Source organism: Natrix helvetica, assembly GCF_964273705.1.
Source record: "Natrix helvetica genome assembly, chromosome: 7".
NCBI classification, from domain to species: Eukaryota; Metazoa; Chordata; class Lepidosauria; order Squamata; family Natricidae; genus Natrix; species Natrix helvetica.
The window spans coordinates 73,314,459-73,335,270 of NC_138558.1; the positions used below are offsets into that span (position 1 = coordinate 73,314,459).

Consider the following 20,812-nt stretch of genomic DNA (forward strand, 5'->3'; position numbering starts at 1 on the left):
ACGATTTAAATCATTTACGATCATTTATGATTTAACTCTAATCAAACCTCAGAATCGCAGAAAGTACAAGAGATTTGAAAAAATGCTAATTCAGAGTTCTTGGATCACATTTGCCAGTTAAACGGAGGACAGTGAGCTGAATGGGGAGCTGAATGGGGAACAAGCCCAACCTAATAGATCAGTGATATTAATGTTATGTTTGAAACTGGTACCCTCCAGATATATATTTTTTACAGTATTTTCCATCATTTCTGGCCGTGATGGCTGGCACTAATGAAAGCTGTAGCTGAAACCATCTGAAGGGCACGGCATCGCGGAAGTCTTTAAATAAAAGTTTTGCCCAATTAATTTCACGTGAGGGGAGTGATTTAATCCTGAATCCAGGGAGGCCTTAATTCTAGATACACACTTTATGCAATTAATGAATGAAAATTATTGAAAAAAACCTATGGAGTTTTCCCAGTTGTTGCTCCCAGGGAAATCTTAGCAAGCAGAAACCATTGTAGCGACAGAAAATAAACCTGGAGCGTCAGTTATAAGGCTTACCTGAATCATAAATGATCCTCTTTTTCTTATTCGCCTTTTTTTGCTTGAAATCCTCTTCGCGAGGTAAACTTTTCACCTACGTAAAGTGGCTCGTTATTCATCAGAACTATTCTGTCAATATTAACTCATTTATGCAATGCTGCATGAATCAATAAACTTACCTTGTACGGGACCCATTTCCATCACCCTAAACTAAGTATTCATAATGAGAGGTCACTTGCATTCCCACTTGCAAAGATCTTGCACTCCTCCTAAAACACCAAGCGACCACGACCCAATTCCAGTGCCTACTTTTCCATCCTGTGTGTGTGAGGGACACAGAGGCATTGAGGGACATGCTAGGCCCATAGGTGGTTTCCCAGCCCCTAGTCTTGGTCCCGTCCTCCACCCAAACGGGGGGTGGGGGTGCCATGACCGGATCCTCCCTGGATACGAGGTGCAAGGTTGCTTTACTGGATGCTCCAGCCCGGTCGGATCGGGGTGCCAACTTGCAAAGCATCCTTGGCCTGCTCTCGAGTTGCCATAGGCAAGAGCCACAACCAGCACATTCCACACATACCTTTCTCAAGGCTGTATCCTAGATTACCTGCAACAGCCTGAGGGGCGTGATCTCTACAGGCCCCAAAAGTGCTCTGTTAATAATAATGTGATTTATGACACACCCTGGGGGGAGGGGGAAAACAGGGTCATAATTGGGACGTAAATTACGTGGGGTCAGAGCTGGCTGCACTTGGTTGCTTGCTGACATGTTGTTCCTAATACATAACTGGATTTCTTTTGAAGCTTGGCTCGAGGCTCATGATTTAATTAGTCGGAACCCTGACAGCAAGGCAGCTTTGACCCCACGCTAGTTTCTTCTCAATCAGAGGAGCTCTTGTGCCAGCCCCTCGGAGTTGGCACAGCGTTTGGTTCTGGGGGCTTGGTCTCCTGCTTGGCAGACTTCATCACTGACTTTGAAGACTACATCACTGAAAGCTTTCAAGAAAAGATCGGACAGCCACCTGTCTCAAATGGCTTAGGGGTCTCCTCCTTGAGCAGGGGGTTGGATTAAAAGACCTCTAAGGTCCTTTCCAACTCTATTTTGATTGACTGATCTTCCACTAACCCACAAAATCATTTATTTGTTTGATATACCTGCCAATCTGGTTTACAACAAGTAAAAGCAACCAAAATATAAATTTAAGGACAGCAACACATGAAGCATAATATCTCTGAAGTATAAAATGATCCAGCCAATCATCAGGGAAAGTCTTGGCAAATTAAACATTCCAAAAAAAAGATACCACTGCAAAAAGATCAGAAAGCCATCATTAAACATATTTTAAACTAAACATTATATACCTACCTTGATTTCTTTTAGCGTCGATGTTCCCCCTGAATTCCTCTCTTTATTCTGGGGTTTCTCCTTTCTCGCAATGTCACATTCAGGTTTCTTTCCTGGAGTTACAACGCCAAAGAATTTACGGATATCCTGGTAAAGGAAGCCATAAAACAACATCAAATTCAATCTTTTCTTCTTCAAAATTTCAGGACGTACACCTGGCATACAATACCTATCGTGAAGCATAAATGCCTGTGATTTAAGAACTGGACTCAATTTTATTTTCCAATTTATTGAAAACACTATAATCTGTTAGCAAATTTAAACAGTGTAACGCTCAGCCATATACTGTAAATCCTTGAATCAATTTCTCTTAGAAATATTGACTGCAATTTAATCAGTACTTGGAATATTTTTAGTCCTTTGCTCTACATCAGTTAGTGGGGACGACACACAGACTATGTAAGCCATTTATGTTCAAATGTATAGGTGCAATCTCAACAGATATAATTTGATGCTTAAACTTCCAATACGTCTTTGGAATAAGATTATTAAAACAAGCTTTGGATCAAAACTAATGTACATCTTAAATAGGATTTAACGAGATTTTTAAAATAGCAAGTTAAAGACCCTAGAGTATATGCGGCTAAATTGTGTTTACTTTGTAAGGATGGCAGCTTTAACCCATTAGATTTTCAACCATGCCATTGAGGTTTCATTTAATACTTCTATTTTGGGGGGAAGTAAGATATGATTTCTCTCTTATTTGAGCCTGTTTGAAGAGCAACTATATAACACCTTTGAAATCTTGGCAGTTTTTAAAAGACAAATATATTAAATCAGGGATCATTGTTACTTGCTTTCAAAACTGTGGCCACACTTAGTAATTAATTGCTAAATAATTATATTTTTGATCCTATATCACGTAAGTTGATGTAGGATCAACTTACATGATGTTATATATTTTATAATTTAAATTTGAAAATAGCAGGAAAGATGTTCCTTTGGAATGCCTAGCGAAGAAACTAGTACATTAAATGCACAGATTTTAATCGGTGTTTTAAAAGAGATTACTTTTGTTTGACTTATGTTAGCTTGAAAAAAACTGATATAATTGAAGTATGCATTAACTACCAATAAAGAATATGGCTTAGGTGCTGACTTCCGGTTCCGGCTGCTGATCGTGACGGGCAGGCTCTGCTCGCCCCGCGCTCTTCTGGTGGGCCCCTCACTATTTGGGGGGCGCAGGATGCTCTGTAGAGGCTCCTGCCGAAGGGGCGGCGTAGCGGGGGATCCCCTGAGTCGGCAGCGGCCGGGGGGGGTCCCGCATCGCCCTAGGCACCGGGAGGCATGATGGGGAGGCGCTGCGGCGTCTTCGTGAGGAGGCAGCTGGAAGAACACACTATCTGAAGGACGCGGTTGCTGTGTGGTGAGGTGGAAATTCCCCCCCCCCCCCGTTCCCTTGCTTGTTTGAAAAAGAAAAAAAAACCTGCCAGCTGCTTCTAGAGTTGTTTTCAACCCAGCTCGGAGAAGCGTGACTGGAGGGAGGGGGATTCCCCCCCCCTCGGACAGGCGGCTATAAACGGTTTTGCTCTCTGCCCTAGAGGAGGAGGAAGGGAGAGAGCCATGCAATGATTTCACGCTCATAACGAAGGCGGATTTTGGATTGTAATTTTACAAATGAGGTGATGATCTGAAAACTTTGGAAACTTTGAAAACTTTTTGTTATGCCCTTCAACTCCAAAGCTGGCAGGGCAAGATGGCACACTTGTCGTCTTTATAGACATTGAAATTTGACTCCACCCATAGAACTTCAAGCTTCCTGTCTTTGTCTCCGTGACACTCGGATAAATCTCTTGTTGTATTGGACTCCCTTGGAACAAAGGATTTTACTATTCTATTGCCAGAAGCTGTAATTAGAAAAAGTTCCCTTCTGCTTGGACTCCTTGCCTCCTAATCTCTCTTGGCGGTTTTCCTCTTTAATTGTTTCCTCTCTATATTGACTTTGAACTTTTTCTGCTCACTATAATGCCACCTAAAAGACCACCCCCGGGGAAGCCGGGCTTTGCTGTCTCCGCCCCGACATCTACAGTATCCAGTCCCAGTGGACAACAGACATTAACCTCCCTGATGCAGCCTAAGCTTTCTGAGACAGACTTCCAACAGATGTTTCAACAAATTTTAAAGGGACAGGAGGACATAAAAAGTCAACTAAAGGAGATGAAAGAGCAGCTTAAAGAGAACCAAGACCAAGTGAGTAAAAATTCCAAGAGACTGGATCTTTTGGAGGGGGGGGACGGCTGAGATGAGGGGGGAGGTGAAAGGGGTGCAGAAGGGGAACCATGAGCTTGAGACCCACCAGATGAAGATGGAATTTGAAAGAATGTCCTTTTTCCTTAAGTTTCAAAATGTGGTTGAGGCAGATGATGAAGATTTAAGGGACATCATGACAAACCTTTTGGCTGAATATATCCAAAAAGAAAAACAACAGATGGGGTGGGACTTGGACCTGATTTATAGAGTAAACTCAGCATATGCTAGAACACACAACGTTCCTAGGGAGGTACACATTAAATTTCTTAGACTACAAGAGATGAGATCCTGAGTGCACAAAGGGGGCAAGCTTTGAAATATCAAGATAGAGAAATAACCATTCTGAAACAGATCCCTAAGAAAGTGAGAGAGAAAAGAAAAAACTATTCGCAATTAGCGAAGAAGTTATACCAGAAGGGGGTGTGGTTCAGATGGTTGATGCCTGAAGGTATGTTAATATTCTGGGAGGACACAAGAGTTAGAATCAATAACACCACAGAGGCTCAGGCCTTTATGGAAAAAAACAAAGTACTCCTGGATAAATCCGACGATTTTACTCCAGATTTACAGGACACGGGAGGGGCCGGAGCCCTGCTGGCGGGGGGAGAAGGGGCAATACCAAGAAAACTCAGATCACAAAAATGAGTAAGAAAATCTGCTTGATATAAATTGGTTGAAATTATTATTTGAATTTACATGCTGACAAAATATTGTTACTTAGTTTTAAACTAATTTATGTATAAATGAACATTATGAGTACGGGGGGTGGGGACACCTTCTACATATTGTAATTGCCAAAATTCGTAACTTATTCCACCACCCCTTTCCTTTTTATTTTTTTAAAAACCAATAAAACTTTGTTTTTAAAAAAAAGAATATGGCTTAGGTGCTGAAGAAACTCTTGAGAGTCTATCTACACTTTAACAAAACCCAACACAATTTTATGAAGTATTTACAAGGTGAAATTAAATTTACCATCAGTTATATTTGATTTGCAGAAGGAAGAATTAGAACAATATTGAATGCTGGAAAATCAATGGGTACATATATTTGAAAAATGCAAACATACGCTTCCGATGATTTCTGAGTGAGTTCCTCAAAAACAAATTTCAGATCTATTGGACCACCCAGAAAAGTGTAAAAAAGAAAGGATAATAGATGTCTTATAATGTCACCAATAATAAAAAAGGGTGAAGGAATTATAAGTGACGTAGGAACCTATGACTTGTATTGTTGTATGATTCTTGATGAATGTATTCGATTCTATTTATCTTTATGTACACTGAGAGCATAGGCACCAAAGACAAATTTCTTGTATGTCCAATCACATTTGGCTAATAAAGAATTCTATTCTATTCTATATTTTGTTCTGTTTCTTATTGCATTCCATTCCTTATTCTATTCTATTCTATTCCATTCCTTATTCTAATCTATTCTATTCCTTATTCCATTCCTTATCCCATTACATATTCTATTTCATTCCATTCCTTATTCTATTCTATTCCATTCCATATTCTATTCCATTCCATATTCTATTCCATTCCATATTCTATTCTATTCTATTCTATTCCATTCCTTATTCTATTCTATTCTATTCTAGTATAGTGTAATGATGGCAAGGGCAGAGATATGTACTGACAATAGAGACTGGATATTCAGGGGAATGGAAGGATCATATTCCTTTGCCGTCATCTGGCGGTTAGCACTCTCCCTGAGGGCTCTTAAGGCCACTTGAGGGGTCATCTTTTCCCTCAGGGTCACCTGAGTCGGAGTGCAGTTGGCTGTGGAGCATGTGGCCCTCCTGAGCTCCATTTTCATGGCAGAGAGTTACAGGAGGCCGTCGCAGCTGGAAACGGAGCTCAGGAGCCCGTTTTTGCTGGCAGAGCGCTTGGGATGCCACAGGCGCCCTGACACGAGTGACACTGAGCTGGCTGTACCCACCCTGGCCATGTCCATACCGGCCCCTTGAGGTCAAACACAAGCCTGATGTGGCTCTCAATGAAATTGAGTTTGACACCTCTGGCATAAAGCATTGCTGCACAATCCAGATTTAATAAGCTTAACAAATGAATTAAACCTGTAAAAGAACGTTGGTCTTACCTGAACGTTTTTTTCTGGAGTAGTGGAGGGAGGGGTCACAGCAGGTTAACACAGCCTGATTGGTCCATTTGACTGAGAGAAAACTTCTTAACCTTCGCCTTCTCCCGTTGGTTCCCAGTTTCCGCGATGTCACGGCCAACAACTGCAAGTCAAACACAAACAAGAACAAGCCCCCCCGGGGCCTCCCGATTCTACACCTCCCGGACCCTGTCTAACTAACTAACTAGGGCGGGAAATGTGACCCCTCCCTCCACTACTCCAGAAAAAAACGTTCAGGTAAGACCAACGTTCTTTTTCCAGTAGAGTGGAGGGAGGGGTCACAGCAGGGACATACCCACGCTACGTCCCCGGGCGGGCCGACTGGGTCCCAGGTGAAGAATCGGCCACCACCCTCTGAAGGACCCTCCGGCCAAAGGATGCCTCAGCCGAGGCATAAGTATCCAAACGATAGTGTCTAATAAAAGGTGTGGGGGAAGCCCAGGCCGCCGCCCTACAAATATCCTCGAAAGGTGCCCTGGTGGCCCAAGCCGCCGAAGTAGCCGCACTGCGGGTGGAGTGCGCAGTGATCCCCGATGGGGGAGTCTTCCCAGAAGCCCCGTAAGCCTCAACTATGGCCAACCTAATCCATCGTCCGATGGTGGAAGAAGACACCTTACATCCTAACGAGCCTGGACGAAAGGAAACAAATAACGCTTCCGTCCTCCTAATGCCCTCAGTTCGCTTTAGGTAAATGCGAACAGCCCGGCGAACGTCCAGCTTATGCCACACCAACTCCCGCTCTCTCGAGGGATTGGGACAAAAATTCGGGAGCACGACCTCCTGGGCCCTGTGAAACTGTGAATTCACCTTCGGAATGAACGAAGGATCCAAGCGAAGGACCACCCTGTCCTGGTGTATTACACACAGGTCACTGCGTGAAGAAAGGGCCCCCAACTCTGAAATGCGCCCGGCCGATGTAATGGCCACTAAAAACACCACCTTAAGGGTAAGCAGACGCATGTGTACCGTCCTAAGTGGTTCGAACGGGGAGCTCGTCAGAGCCTGGAGAACCAGGGTCAGATCCCAGGTTGGAAACCTATGAACCGGAGGCGGACGGATGTTAGCCGCCCCCTTCAGAAAACGCTTAATCAGTGGAGACCGGGAAAGGACGGGGGAACCCTCCCCCCCCAGAATGGTGGCCAAAGCCGCCACTTGACGCCGGAGCGTATTATGCGACAAGCCATCCTCCAACCCCTTCTGGAGGAACTCCAACACGTTTGGGACGGTAGCCCTAGAAGGATCCAACCCCAAAGGAATGCACCACTTCGCAAACGCTTTCCATGTGGCATTGTAAATTCTAACCGTGGACGGCCTCCTAGACGCCTCTAAGGTGGCTATGACTCCTGACGAAAGTCTCTGCCCCCTCAGGATCCTCCGTTCAAGAGCCAGGCGGTCAGATGGAGCCACTGAGGCCCTGGGTGATGTAAAGCCCCCTGACTCAGAACGACCTCCCCCGGGGGAATCCTCCAGGGGTCTGCTACCGACAGCTGGACCAGGTCCGCGAACCAGGGTCTCCTCGGCCAGTATGGTGCTAACAGAATAACGAGAGCCCTCTCTGTGACTATCTTCCCTATCGTACGGGGAACGAGGGGAAGGGGAGGAAAGGCATAAAGGAGACCCGGGGGCCATCGGCTCCTGAGAGCATCCGCTCCTTCCGCCGACGGAGACTGGAACCGGGTAAAGAACCGGGGCAGCTGAGCGTTGTCGGGGGAGGCGAACAGATCCACCCGAGGTGTGCCGAACCTGCTGCATATCTTCCGAAACAACTCCGGGCCCAGTTGCCACTCGCCATCGTCTAGGGTTGTGCGACTCAGCCAATCCGCCTGAAGATTGGACACTCCTGAGATGTGCTCCGCCACTATGGAGGCCAAGTGTCTCTCCGCCCACAAGCCCAACGACTGCGCCTCTCGCCAGAGAGAACGTGAGTGGGTGCCCCCCTGGCGATTGACATGGGCCTTCGTCGCCACATTGTCCGTAAGCAGGAGGACATGGCGCCCCCGCAGGTGATGACGAAAAGTCCTTAGGGCAAGCCGCGCGGCTTTTAGCTCCAGCCAATTGATGTTGTGGCGGAGATCCGAGGCAGACCAACGTCCCTGGGTCATGTCGGAGTCCATCACGGCCCCCCAGCCGAAGAGGCTGGCATCCGTCGTCACTGTGACTCTCTCGGGCTCCCAAAAACAAGCCCCCTGTTGCAGTGCTGGGGACAACCACCACCGAAACGAGAGTCTCACCTCCACCGGTAGAGGAACTGGACGCAAGGAGTTGCTCATCATCCTTCTCTGGACCGGGATCAAGGCCCACTGGAGAGGTCGCAGGTGGAGCCGGGCCCAGGGCACTATCCCTATGCAAGAGACCATCTTCCCCAGAAGTTGAGACAAGGTCAGGATGGAAACAGACCGACTTTTTTGTACAGAGGAGACCAGCTGGCGAAGGCTGGACAAGCGCTCTGGAGACAGACGGACCCTCCCTGACTCGGAGTCTATCACTGTCCCTAGGTGTAGAATCTGCCTGGATGGGGACAGGTGGCTCTTGGGAAAGTTCACTGAAAACCCCAACGCCTGAAGCCAACGGATCGTCAGCCGAAGATCCGACTTGGCCCTGGGGAGGGACCCTGCCTGAACGAGGACGTCGTCCAAGTAGCACTGAAGTCTCACCGGAATGGAACGCAGGTAAGCCGCCAGTGCTGCCAGGACCTTGGTGAACGTCCGCGGAGCTGAGGCCAGACCAAACGGGAGAGCCCGGTACTGGTAATGCCTGCCCCGGTGAGAGAACCTGAGATAACACCGGTGAGACTGAAGGATGGGGACGTGGAGGTAGGCCTCCGTCAAATCTACTGAGGCCATGTAATCCCCCTTCCGAATGCCCTGCAGAATGGATTTCAGGGACGCCATCTTGAACCGCCTGTATACTAGGTAGCGGTTTAGGCGTTTCAGGTTGAGGATTGCCCTCCAACCCCCCGAGGGTTTTGGAACTACGAACAGATGGGAGTAGTAGCCCAGACCCCTCTCCGGCTCCGGAACGACCTCCACTGCCCTGATTTCTAGAAGATGGGCGACCGCGAGGTCCATGAGATGACGCCGCTTCGGGTCCCGAGCCGGGGGAAAAACTTTGAAAAAACTTGGGGGTTTGGAGAGGAATTCTAACCTTAGGCCGTGGCGAACGGTCGCCCTGACCCAACCGTCTGACGTGATCCGATCCCACTCGTCCGCATACAGTGCCAGGCGGCCTCCGATGGGATGACTCGGGTTCGAGTCATTTCCCTCTGCGGAAGGGGCGGCCGCCCCCCCCACGAAAGGGCCGCTTGGACTGCGGCTGATATCTAGAACGGTCCTGAAAACTCTGTCTATGAAATGACCTGTCCTGCCTGTATGGTTGGTATCGCTGGTCCTGATCCCTGTCATAAGACTTGAACTGGGGCCTGCGATAGGGATGACTACGGGACTCCGCCTTCTTGGTGGATGTGGGCATAACTTTCTTTTTATCTTTGTTTTCCACCAAAATCGGGTCTAAGGAAGCCCCGAACAAATTTGGACCCTCAAAAGGGGCAGCTACTAGGTCCCACTTGGCTTTATAATCCATCTGCCAGTTCCTGAGCCACAAAAGTCTACGAGAGGCCACAGAGGTGGCCAAAGCACTTGAACCAAATCTAACTGCGTCTAGGGTCGCATCAGCCGAATACTGACACGCTGCCATTATTTTAGCCAAATCCTGGTGTGCGCGCTCCTCCTGGATCGGAATGCGCTCCTGGAGCCGGCGGAGCCACATGACCGTAGTACGGTTAAAGTACGAGGCAGCAGCCGCTGCCCGCACCGCCCATGCTGAGGCTTTAAAATTTTTACGTAAAGTGAGCTCCGCCCTCTTGTCCTCTGCCTTAAGTTTGTCAGCCGCGTCCCCCGAAACTACTGGAGAGGAGGAGACTAAAGCTGCTATGGGCTGATCTATAACTGGAAGCTGAATAGCCTGCACAAAAGACTTTTCCATGTTGTAGGCGCGACGGTCGTTGCTGCCAGGTGGGGAAAAGTTAGAAGGACGGGCCCATTGGCTAGTAGCTACCTCTAAGAAAAGAGGAGGGGCAGGAATCTCCTCCTTATTGGTGGCCGTCGCTGAGAACATGACCATGTCCGGATCCGTGGGCGGTGGGACCGTGGGGTCCCCCGTGCCCACCTTTGTGGTCCTCCTAGCCTTCTTAAGCAATGGTTTGAACATGGCCTGGAGGAAAAGATTGGAAGAGCGAGGCGGCTCAGGAGCCGCATCCTCCTCCTCAGAGAACCCCCAATCGTCCCTCCGTGCCTCCCCCCTAGAGGAGACCTCACTCATGAGGGAAGGCGAAGAAGCCCTAGATCTGGACCTACTAAAGGGAGTAACTCGACTGTGGTGGTAAGGTCTGTCCCTTTGGGAAATGCCCCTAGAAATGGCTGCAGAAATAAGCCTTTTGAGATTCTCAGGGAGGTTTTCGAGATCCTCCTCATCTTCTTCTGAATCATAGTCTGGTGCCACATAGGCCCTGCTGGATCTCCTACCCCTAACTGGACCTGCAGAGGTACCTTCCAATGGATCCCCCCTATCTTCTTCCCTAATCCCCGGGAAAGCAGAAGGAGAGCGAGGCGCCCCCCGCTCCTGACTCCTAACAGATCTGCATGGGGAAGCAGAGGAAGAGGAAGAGGAAGGGCTGAACCCCCTAGCCACCGGTGGGGGAGGGCATGAAGCTGCCACGTGTGGGGATCTGGATCTGGGCCTAGGATCCCTGGCCTGTCTCTTCTCAGCCCTTTCAATGACCTTCTCGATGGCCCTGGATCGCCTGAGCTCATCCCTTTGCAGAGCTCTCGAAGGCCTGTCCTCAGCTGAAGGCCTAGAAACCCGAGGCCTAACTGGGGGAGTGGGCTCAACCTGATCTTCGCCTGCCTGAGCTGGCGCGGCCTGCTGGGACTCAGTTCTATCTGCCATCCCCACTCACGTGCTCCAGAACGAGGTTTTTGGTAGGAATTGCCCTTCAGCTGGTGAGAATCGCCTGCTCCGGGCCTCCGGTAAAGTTGCAAACAGCACAGCCACGTTTTTCACAGCCTCTCCGTGTTGCAAGCCCCAAACACGTGACTCAAAATGGCCGCCGGCTTCTTTTGGGCGGTGCTTTCAAAAGCGCGCCTAAAAATGGCCGCTCACCTCGCCCTTATTGCCAATGCCTGCAACTGCAAGCTCGCTTTCCCAAAACACTCTCTAAATCACCGCTGAGCTCCTAAGCCCCTAGGAGCCTTCCAAACCAAGAAAAACGATTCCGCGCTGCTGCCGTGGGCTGTAACCGGCCCGGGAAGCTAGCGGTTCAAATTAGAAGCCGAAAAGCCGCTTTCGCGCCGAAAAGCCCCAGCGCGCTGCGAGCCTCACCGGAAAGTTTTAAGAAGACAAATTAAAGCACGTAGGATCGCCCGGCACACCCGAGACCCCAGGCACCAGTCCGGAGCGATCCCTTAAGAGAGGGGGAGGAAGCGCCCCCCCCCCACTGACTATCTCAGCCTCCTGAGGGCAGTCGAACAACAGCCCTGCAAGGCGGACCATTAGAAAAAAAAAAAAAATTTTTAAATAAAAAACTCCAAATTCAAGGTGCCAACAACACTAACACTGACTAATAAAACCCACTAAAACTCTACTACTAGGAACCAAACCTGTGTCTTGGACCTTGACTGAGAGGAAACTGGAAACCAACGGGAGAAGGCGAAGGTTAAGAAGTTTTCTCTCAGTCAAATGGACCAATCAGGCTGTGTTAACCTGCTGTGACCCCTCCCTCCACTCTACTGGAAAATGTATTAATTATTGTATAATCTTTTTTTCTGTTAATTAGAAAGGGTATTTTATGTTTAGGATATTTAATTAACACCACATATTTTGGGACTTTTTGCTTTGGATGTATAATTATTATTCAGTATTTGTTCTTTTGTATTTCTGTATTTTGAGAAGTTACATTAATAACAAAAAATTACTGAAACTTATTACTTAATTTTAACTAATTTGTTTGCTGAGAAATTATTCCATTGGATTCAACAAAATTAGGACTGGACTATACAAACAAGCAGCTAATAAAACAGTAAAACAATGAGTGCTATTTCATTTCATAAATGAAAAACATAGGTTCAGAGAGAGACTCATTAATTCACCCAGAGAGCAAATAATTAGAACATATTACAACAGCTCCTTGTGAAAAATTTGTGGACATGGAAAGAGTTGCACAGAAACACAAATATATGCATTTCCAGAATGTAACTTGCAACATATGAAAGTATAATCTGTCAATATTTTTATTCTCCATGGCTTCTGCAAACTTTGAATGCTATGTCACATAGCAAAACAAAATCTCCTTTGTTATCATTCTACTTCAAAAGCAGAGTAATAATTCTAATACTTCCAAATCAATATGTACATATTAAAGTGCTTAAATATGATTCATGCATCTGATGCCACTCAGTTAAAGTGCCCAGCTATCCACTGCATTTTATGGTAACTACATGCTTTTGAGTTGATGATAAAAAACAGTCATATTTATTTACTTTAGGTGCCAGACTATATTATCCTACAAAAAGATTTAAATGCATTCTCATAACCAATTATATATTTATCTTATGTTGTCTTGCAACTCAACATTAAGTAAACTAAGATCATGGCATCCAGCCCTCTCAATTCCTGGCAAATAGATCAGGAAGAAATAGATTTTACTTTCCTGGGTTCCAAGATCCCTGCAGATGGGGATTGCAGCCAAGAAATTAAAAGAGGCTTGCTCCTGGGGAGGAAAGCTATGCCAAATATAGACAGCATCCTAAAAAGCAGAGATATCACCCTGCCAACAAAAGTGCGTATAGTCAAGGCTATGGTTTTCCCAGTTGCAATGGATGGCTGTGAAAGTGGGACCATAAGGAAGGCTGAGGGCCAAAGAATGGATGCCTTTGAACTTGGTGGTGGAGAAGACTGCAAGGCCATCCAACCAGTCAATCCTAGAGGAGATCAACCCACTGCTCTTTAGAAGGCCAGATCCTGAAGAGGAAACTCAAAGACTTTGGCCACCTAATGAGAAGGAAGGACTCCCTGGAGAAGAGCCTCATGTTGGGAACGATGGAGGGCAAAAGAAGAAGGAGACGGCAGAGAAGGAGGTGGCTGGATGGAGTCACTGAAGTAGTTGGCATGAGCTTAAATGGACCCCAGAGGATGGTAGAGGACAGGAAGGCCTGGAGGAATGTTGTCCATGTGGTCACGATGGGGCAGACACGACTTTGCAACTAACAACAATCTTATGGAGATGGTCACTTAGACTTGGATGAAACTGTTGAAGTTTGAGAAATGCTTTTGCAATTTCTTTTTTTATATATAAACACAGCATGCATACGTTCTTTTTAGAAAGCAAGGATAAAAAAAATGAGGTTGCAAGAAAAAAATAAACTGTCTGATGTCTTTCTCCTCTCACATTAGAAACGAAAATGTTTTCCTCCCAATTGTACCAATTTTATCAGAGCACAAACACAAGATTAAAGAAATGTGCACATGTGAAGCCAGGAAGTGTGTGCTTTGGCACACATCTGTATTTACAAATACCGAGAGAAAAGCTAAATGTTGTTAAGAGGAAAGAAGCCCTTTCCAAATATTACTCAACAGAAAAAAATAAAGCACTGGAAATTGAAGGATTGTAGGTATCAGTTAAACTATAATTATTCCAAAGCAATGAAAAAATATCCACTTTCCTACATGGTCTATTTTTAAAAAGATGGATAAAAATGCATGTTGCATTGCAGTTTAATCTTTTCCAGATGCAAAAGAGGCACACTAATGCTTTGTGCACTACATAAAATGGTCACCAACACAGCAGAACCATAAATTTCATCCTGTGCTCAGTTTGCTACTATATTAGAGAGTTAGTTGACATCATGAGCATTCTTTCTCACCTAATTACATACAATTGTATAAGATTGGACAAAACATATCAAATTGAGATTTTAGAATATCAAAACATCATAAAAATCTAAACATTTTAGAATATCAGCCTGCCTTGAAGATGCTAGCTTCCTAACAGAAGAGACAAAGATTGTGAAACCACTATCTATATTTAATACAGCACACAGTTATTGTACCTGCAGAAATGTTAATAGCCATGTTTACCAAGAAAGTCATTCCTATTGGGTCTTCAAGGACTTGCTCCTAAAAATGCATGCAATTGAAGGTCTAATCTATTGGTATTGATAACAGTCTGTATCCTTGCCCTACATCCTTCTGAACCCAGACAATTATTGTTAACTGATACCCGGAGAATAAGTAGAGAAAAACAAGAGGTTTGACAAGCCAAGTTTGCAAGTTTTCTCATGCAAACATCTCAAAAGCAACAAGCCACTTCTAAACACAAACTTGTACTCATTTTAAATGTAAAGGCATTTGTGATCATTTCCACTCCATTCTATGAAGGCAGGATGTCTTTTTATCCATTAAACTGAACATCAACTGAAGAAAACACGGACTATTGAGGACAACTGCTCTCATCCTAAACTGTTTGGGGGAAGTGATTTTAGAATTAACAGGACAAGGGAGACAATGAATCATTCCTTATAAATTGCTATAAAAGCAAAGTATATAAAAGCTAGATGTAGGCCAAATGTAGCTCTTCGGACTGACAAATACTTCCAATTTGCAGCCATTAAATCAATCCAAACGGCAAGAAATTCCAACAAGCTCTGATTTGCAATAAAAAATATTTGGTCTCTCTGTGTGTGCAATTTTAGCAGATGAATATTTATAAAGGCAATGAGAACAGCACTAATATACAGTATCCTTATAAATAAGGAGAATGGGACACTACAGAGAAAGGAAAGGTATCACTTTGGGAGGGGGATATCCTAAATTATAGGCAGTCCTCAATCTATAACAGTTCATTTAGTGACCGTTCAAAGTTACAACAGCACGGAAAAATGTGACTTATGACCGTTTTACACACTTACGACCATTGCAGCATCCCTATGACCACGTGATCAAAATTCAGATGCTTGACAATTGATTCACATTTATGACGGTTGCAGTGTCCCAAGGTCATGTAATCTCCTTTTGGGACCTTTTTTTTAAAACAAGTTTTATTATAATTTTTCTTTTTTTCCACCATACATATTTTATGGACAGAGTGTTGACCAGGTCACATCTTATACATCATATTCATGATCATAATTTCAATATATTTTAATTTTCCCTCTTCATCAATATTCATCTCTTTTATATAATCCTTTATCTTCTTCCATTAGTTCATTTAAGCTTAACTATCATTGCTATACATCTTTTGTTTATGTCTTCAACTAAGTGTTATTAATTCATTTTTACAAATTAATCATTTTTCATCATAACTTTGTTATTCCAACTCCAACCCTTTTGGGTCCTTCTGACAAAGTCAATGGGGAAGCCAGACTCACTTAACAACCAGGTTATTAACTAATCAGCTGCAGGGATTCACTTAACAACTGGGGAGAAGAAAGGTGGTAAAATGGGGCAAAACCCACTGAACAAATGTCTCATTAAGTGAGACATTTGTTCAGTGGGTTTTTACCCATTTTACCATCTTTCTTCCCCCCAGTTGGTAATTTTGGGGGTCAAGTGTCGAGGAGTACCTGTAATTTTAGGACACAGAAAACTTTTAAGACCTGTGGACTTCCAACTCCCAGAATTCCCCAGCCAGCAAGCAACTTATACAAAGTTTAATTTAAAAAAGCGGGGGAGGGGATGAAATACAGAAGAACAGTTGGAAGGGGCCCTAAGAGGTCTTCTACCCCAACCCCCTGCTCAAGCACATCTAATGTAGATAAATGTAGATAAAAGTAGATACACGGACTGATATGCGGAAGCTTGGCTTGACTTTTATTCCCTGGGACCGAAACCCAAATCTGTTCCCTGGATCGAGTCTGAGGGAGAATAAAATGAAATTTCAGGGGGGAATAAAAGAGGAAAACAAGAGCCCGGTCGAAGGTTACGTGCCACGAGAGGCCCCTTCCCCTAAGACGGCCAGCCCTGGCTCTCGAGACCCCCCTGACCGGTCCCGAGGGCTAGGCCCGGGCGAGCAAGCCAGCCAGCCACGGCCTCCCTCACCATGTTCCGGCCTGACAGGAGGTTCCGCCGTTGCCCTCAGGACGCTTCCCGCGGCGGCGCGGCCATCTTGGCGCCAATGGCCCCGGCGGCGCGAGCGCGCTGTGACGTCACTGCGCCAAAAACAAAACCAAAAAAAGCGCGCGCGCGGGAGCCTCGGCCCGCTGCTGAGGTAGAAGTGAGGCTCCCGCGGCTTCAGACCGCCCCGCCCCCCGCCCCGCCCCCTTTGACTCTCGTCCGTGAGGAAAGCGGGCCAGGGTGGGATGAAGGAGGGGAGGGATGGAGTCGAAGGAAAGGCTGCCGTTCCTCCGGGCGGCCGCTAGAAGTTAGTTGTGGGGGGGGGGGGGCGGCCGCATGTGGTATTGCAGCCGAAATGGCGCCGCTCTGTTTGAGTCAGACGTGGACGGAGAATCGACCGTCGCCCAGGTGGAATTCCCTGGAGGTACAAGATTAGGAAGCCCCTGGGATATTTTATAGGATCCCAGATTTTTAAGAGAGAAAGAGAGAGAGAGATGATGGATGGATGGATGGATGTGAGAGGGATAAATGATAGAGATAGAGATGATAGAAATAGATAGATAGATGATAGAAATAAGATGTGAGAGATAGATAAGATGTGAGATAGAAAGATAAATGATAGAGGGATGATAGAACTAGATAGATGTGATAGATGATAGATAGATAGATAGATAGATAGATAGATAAGATGTGAGATAGAGAGATAAATGATAGAGGGATGATAGAAATAGATAGATGTGATAGATAGATAGATAGATAGATAGATAGATAGATAGATGTGAGAGATAGAGAGATAAATGACAGAAAGAGATATGATAGAAATATAGATAGATAGATGATAGAAATAAGATGTGAGAGATAGATAAGATGTGAGATAGAGAGATAAATGATAGAGAGAGGGATGATAGAACTAGATAGATGTGATAGGCAGACAGACAGGCAGACAGACAAATAGATACTATTGAAAGTCAGATAGATAGATAGATAGATAGATAGATAGATAGATAGATAGATAGATAAGATGTGAGATAGAGAGATAAATGATAGAGGGATGATAGAAATAGATAGATGATAGATAGATAGATAGATAGATAGATGATAGATAGATGTGAGAGATAGATAAATGACACACAGAGAGATATGATAGAAATATAGATAGATAGATGATAGAAATAAGATGTGAGAGATAGATAAGATGTGAGATAGAGAGATAAATGATAGAGGGATGATAGAACTAGATAGATGTGATAGATAGACAGACAGACAGGCAGACAGACAAATAGATACTATTGAAAGTCAGATAGATAAGATGTGAGATAGAGAGATAAATGATAGAGAGAGGGATGATAGAAATAGATGTGATAGATAGATAGATAGATGTGAGAGATAGAGAGATAAATGACACAGAGAGAGATATGATAGAAATATAGATAGATAGATAGATAGATATAGATAGATGATAGATAGATGATAGAAATAGGTATATAAATGATAGAGATAGAGATAAATGATAGAAATAGATGTGAGAGAGATATAAATGATAGAGAGATAGATAGAAATAGATAGAGATAAATGAGATAGATGATAGAAATAGATAGATGATTGATAGATAGACAGACAGACACATATTCATCTATGTATCATTTATCCATCCATCTAGCTAGCTAGTCGGTATACCTATGTATCTATATATCTATGTATGTAGGTAGGTAGGTAGGTAGGTAGGTAGGTAGGTAGATAGATAGATAGATAGATAGATAGATAGATAGATAGATAGATAGATAGATAGATAGATAGATAGATGATAGATAGATAGATAAATAATCTCAGGGATGTCCAACATTGGCCCCTTTGCAACTCTCAGGATTTAAAGCTTAGCTGTTCAAAGCATAATTTCTCCCTTAAGCCCCGCAGGGTTTGACCTCCTCTCCTTTTCTGGTTCAAATCCACATGAAACTCCTGGGTGAAATCACTTTTTGCTTTGTGGGTGGACAGGTCTTCTGCTGGTGATAGCTCAAGTTTATCAAGTGGATGATTCTAGATCAGAGAAGGACTATGGATCTCTCTCTCACGCACACACTCCACACACTGTGGCTTTGCACTGTGTTTTAACTGTGGTCCCAAAAGCTGCTAGTCCTCAACTTACGACCACAACTGAGCCCATAATTTGCCCTGCTAAGCAAGGTATTTGTTAAATGGGTTTTGCCCCATTTCATGACCGACCTTGTCACAGTTTTTAAAGTGAATCATTGCAGTTGTTAAGTTAGGAACACGGTGGTCAGGTGACTCTGGCTTCCCCATTGGCTTTTCTAGGTCAGAAGTGTCGCCAAAGGGGAATATCTGTGACCCCCCCCCCCCCCCCGGACACTGCAAAAGTCATAAATACGAGTCAGTGGCCAAGCGGCAGAATTTTGATCACATGACCATGGGAATGGTGCAATGGTCATAAGTGTGAAAAACGGTCATAAGTCACTTTTTCAACGCCATTATAACTTTGAATGGTGACTAAATGAATGGCTGTAAGTCAAAGACTACCTGTGTCACCATGTATAAGCCAGGAGTCGGCAACTAAACACTCAAAGAGCCACAAAGGTCCTAACTGGAAGCCCTCCGCTCAGTTCTGGAGCTGACCGGGAGTCCAGTTCCCCCACCATAGAGTCTCCTCCTAGCATGGCGTGCCTTTTCCTCTGTTGACCGGAAGTCCAGTTCCCCCACCATAGAGTCTCCTCCTAGCATGGCGTGCTTTTTCCTCTGTTGACCGGAAGTCCAGTTCCCCCACCATAGAGTCTCCTCCTAGCATGGCGTGCTTTTTCCTCTGTTGACCGGAAGTCCAGTTCCCCCACCATAGAGTCTCCTCCTAGCATGGCGTGCTTTTTCCTCTGTTGACCGGAAGTCCAGTTCCCCCACCATAGAGTCTCCTAGCATGGCGTGCTTTTTTCTCTGTTGACCCGGAAGTCCAGTTTCCCCACCATAGAGTCTCCTCATAGCCCAGACTTTTTCCTCTACCTGTCCTACCCGGAAGCCCTATCCATTGTTGAGCCAACTGGTGACAGGGAGCCACAGCAGAGGGATGAAAAAGCCACATGCGGCTCCAGAGCCGCAGGTTGCTGACTCCTGATATAAGCTATCTCTCACCCAAACTCACACTTCATGATTTGGCGCTTTGTTGAACCATTGCATGGCAAGAACCAGTTGCCGTTCAAGACGATCCCAGTTCATGTTTATAAAAGGTATTCATTAACCTCATTTGCAACATGAAACAGGAACGGGAGCAGATTCAGTTCTTCTATATTCAAAAGAGAGGAGGTAGCAACATTACAGTTGACCCTGATAAAGAAAGCAAATTTGATTTATGGTTCCATTTGGAAAGTTTGCTATTCGATCCTTGGGTGGTTGAGGGGAAAGAAGGGAGGGATTATTTCTGCTTTTCTTTCTCTCACTCTGGAGATGGTGTGAAATATCTCGGTCTTGGAGCCTCAAGATTTTCTAGCAGGGGAACTCCCATAACAGTATAGGCCCGTGATGGCGAACCTATGGCATGCGTGCTACAGGTGGCTTGCAGAGTCCTCTGCGGGCACACAAGCTGTTGCCCCAGCTCAGCTCCGCTGTGCATGCGCGCACACCTCCCGCTGGCCACTGATGTTTAGGTCTCTGCTGCACATGCACGGGGGTGGGAGGATGTGAGAGACATGTGCGCATGCACTAGGGGGCCAGGCACACATGCACACGGGGTGGGGAGTGTGGGAGGTAGCAGGAGGGCAGGGGGTTGTTGCGCACGCATTGCATTATGGGTGCAGGAACGCACACGCTTTTGGCACACACCGATAAAAAGGTTAGCCATCACTGATATAGGGCCTATGATGCTTAACCACAATAGTAGAGCAACTCAAAAGACAGAGTGGAAGGCTGCCTGTTCAATCAGAACAGAGTTGGAAGGGACCCTGGAGGTCTTCTAGTCCAACCCTCTGATCAAGCAGGAGACTCTAGACCAGTGTTTCTCAAACTTGGCGACTTTAAGTCCTGTGGACTTCAACTCCCAGAATCCCCCAGCCAGCATAGCTGGCTGGGGAATTCTGGGAGTTGAAGTCCACAGGACTTAAAGTCGCCAAGTTTGAGAAACACTGCTCTAGACCATTTCAGACAAGTGACTGTCCAGTCTCTTCTTAAAAACCTCCAGTGATGAAGCACCCACAATTTCTGACATCCAAACATGCTGGAAAATCTGTCCTTGTGGGAAGCAATTGTATATTTCTGTCCCAGGATGACATATTTCTCTTTTTTTGAAAAGGATAGAACTGTTGGCGAGGATCTATATGTTGATAAAATCTGTGACATACATTTTAACATGCATTCTTATACCTCCACTTTAGCAGAGACCCATCTTTGTAC

General features: G+C 45.4%; 1 protein-coding gene across 1 annotated transcript in view; it reads right to left on the bottom strand.

Annotated features, from left to right (window-relative positions):
• Positions 1-16,501, bottom strand: part of RFC1 (replication factor C subunit 1) — a 60,570-nt gene extending 44,069 nt beyond the window's left edge. The window contains exons 1-3 of the mRNA XM_081958949.1: positions 16,409-16,501; positions 1,892-2,017; positions 547-622 (exon numbers count right to left, since the gene is read on the bottom strand). Coding sequence (XP_081815075.1) covers positions 547-622; positions 1,892-2,017; positions 16,409-16,411 — 205 coding nt within the window. The 5' untranslated portion in view covers positions 16,412-16,501. The remainder of the gene's footprint in view (positions 1-546; positions 623-1,891; positions 2,018-16,408) is intronic.
• Between the last annotated feature and the right edge of the window lie 4,311 nt (positions 16,502-20,812).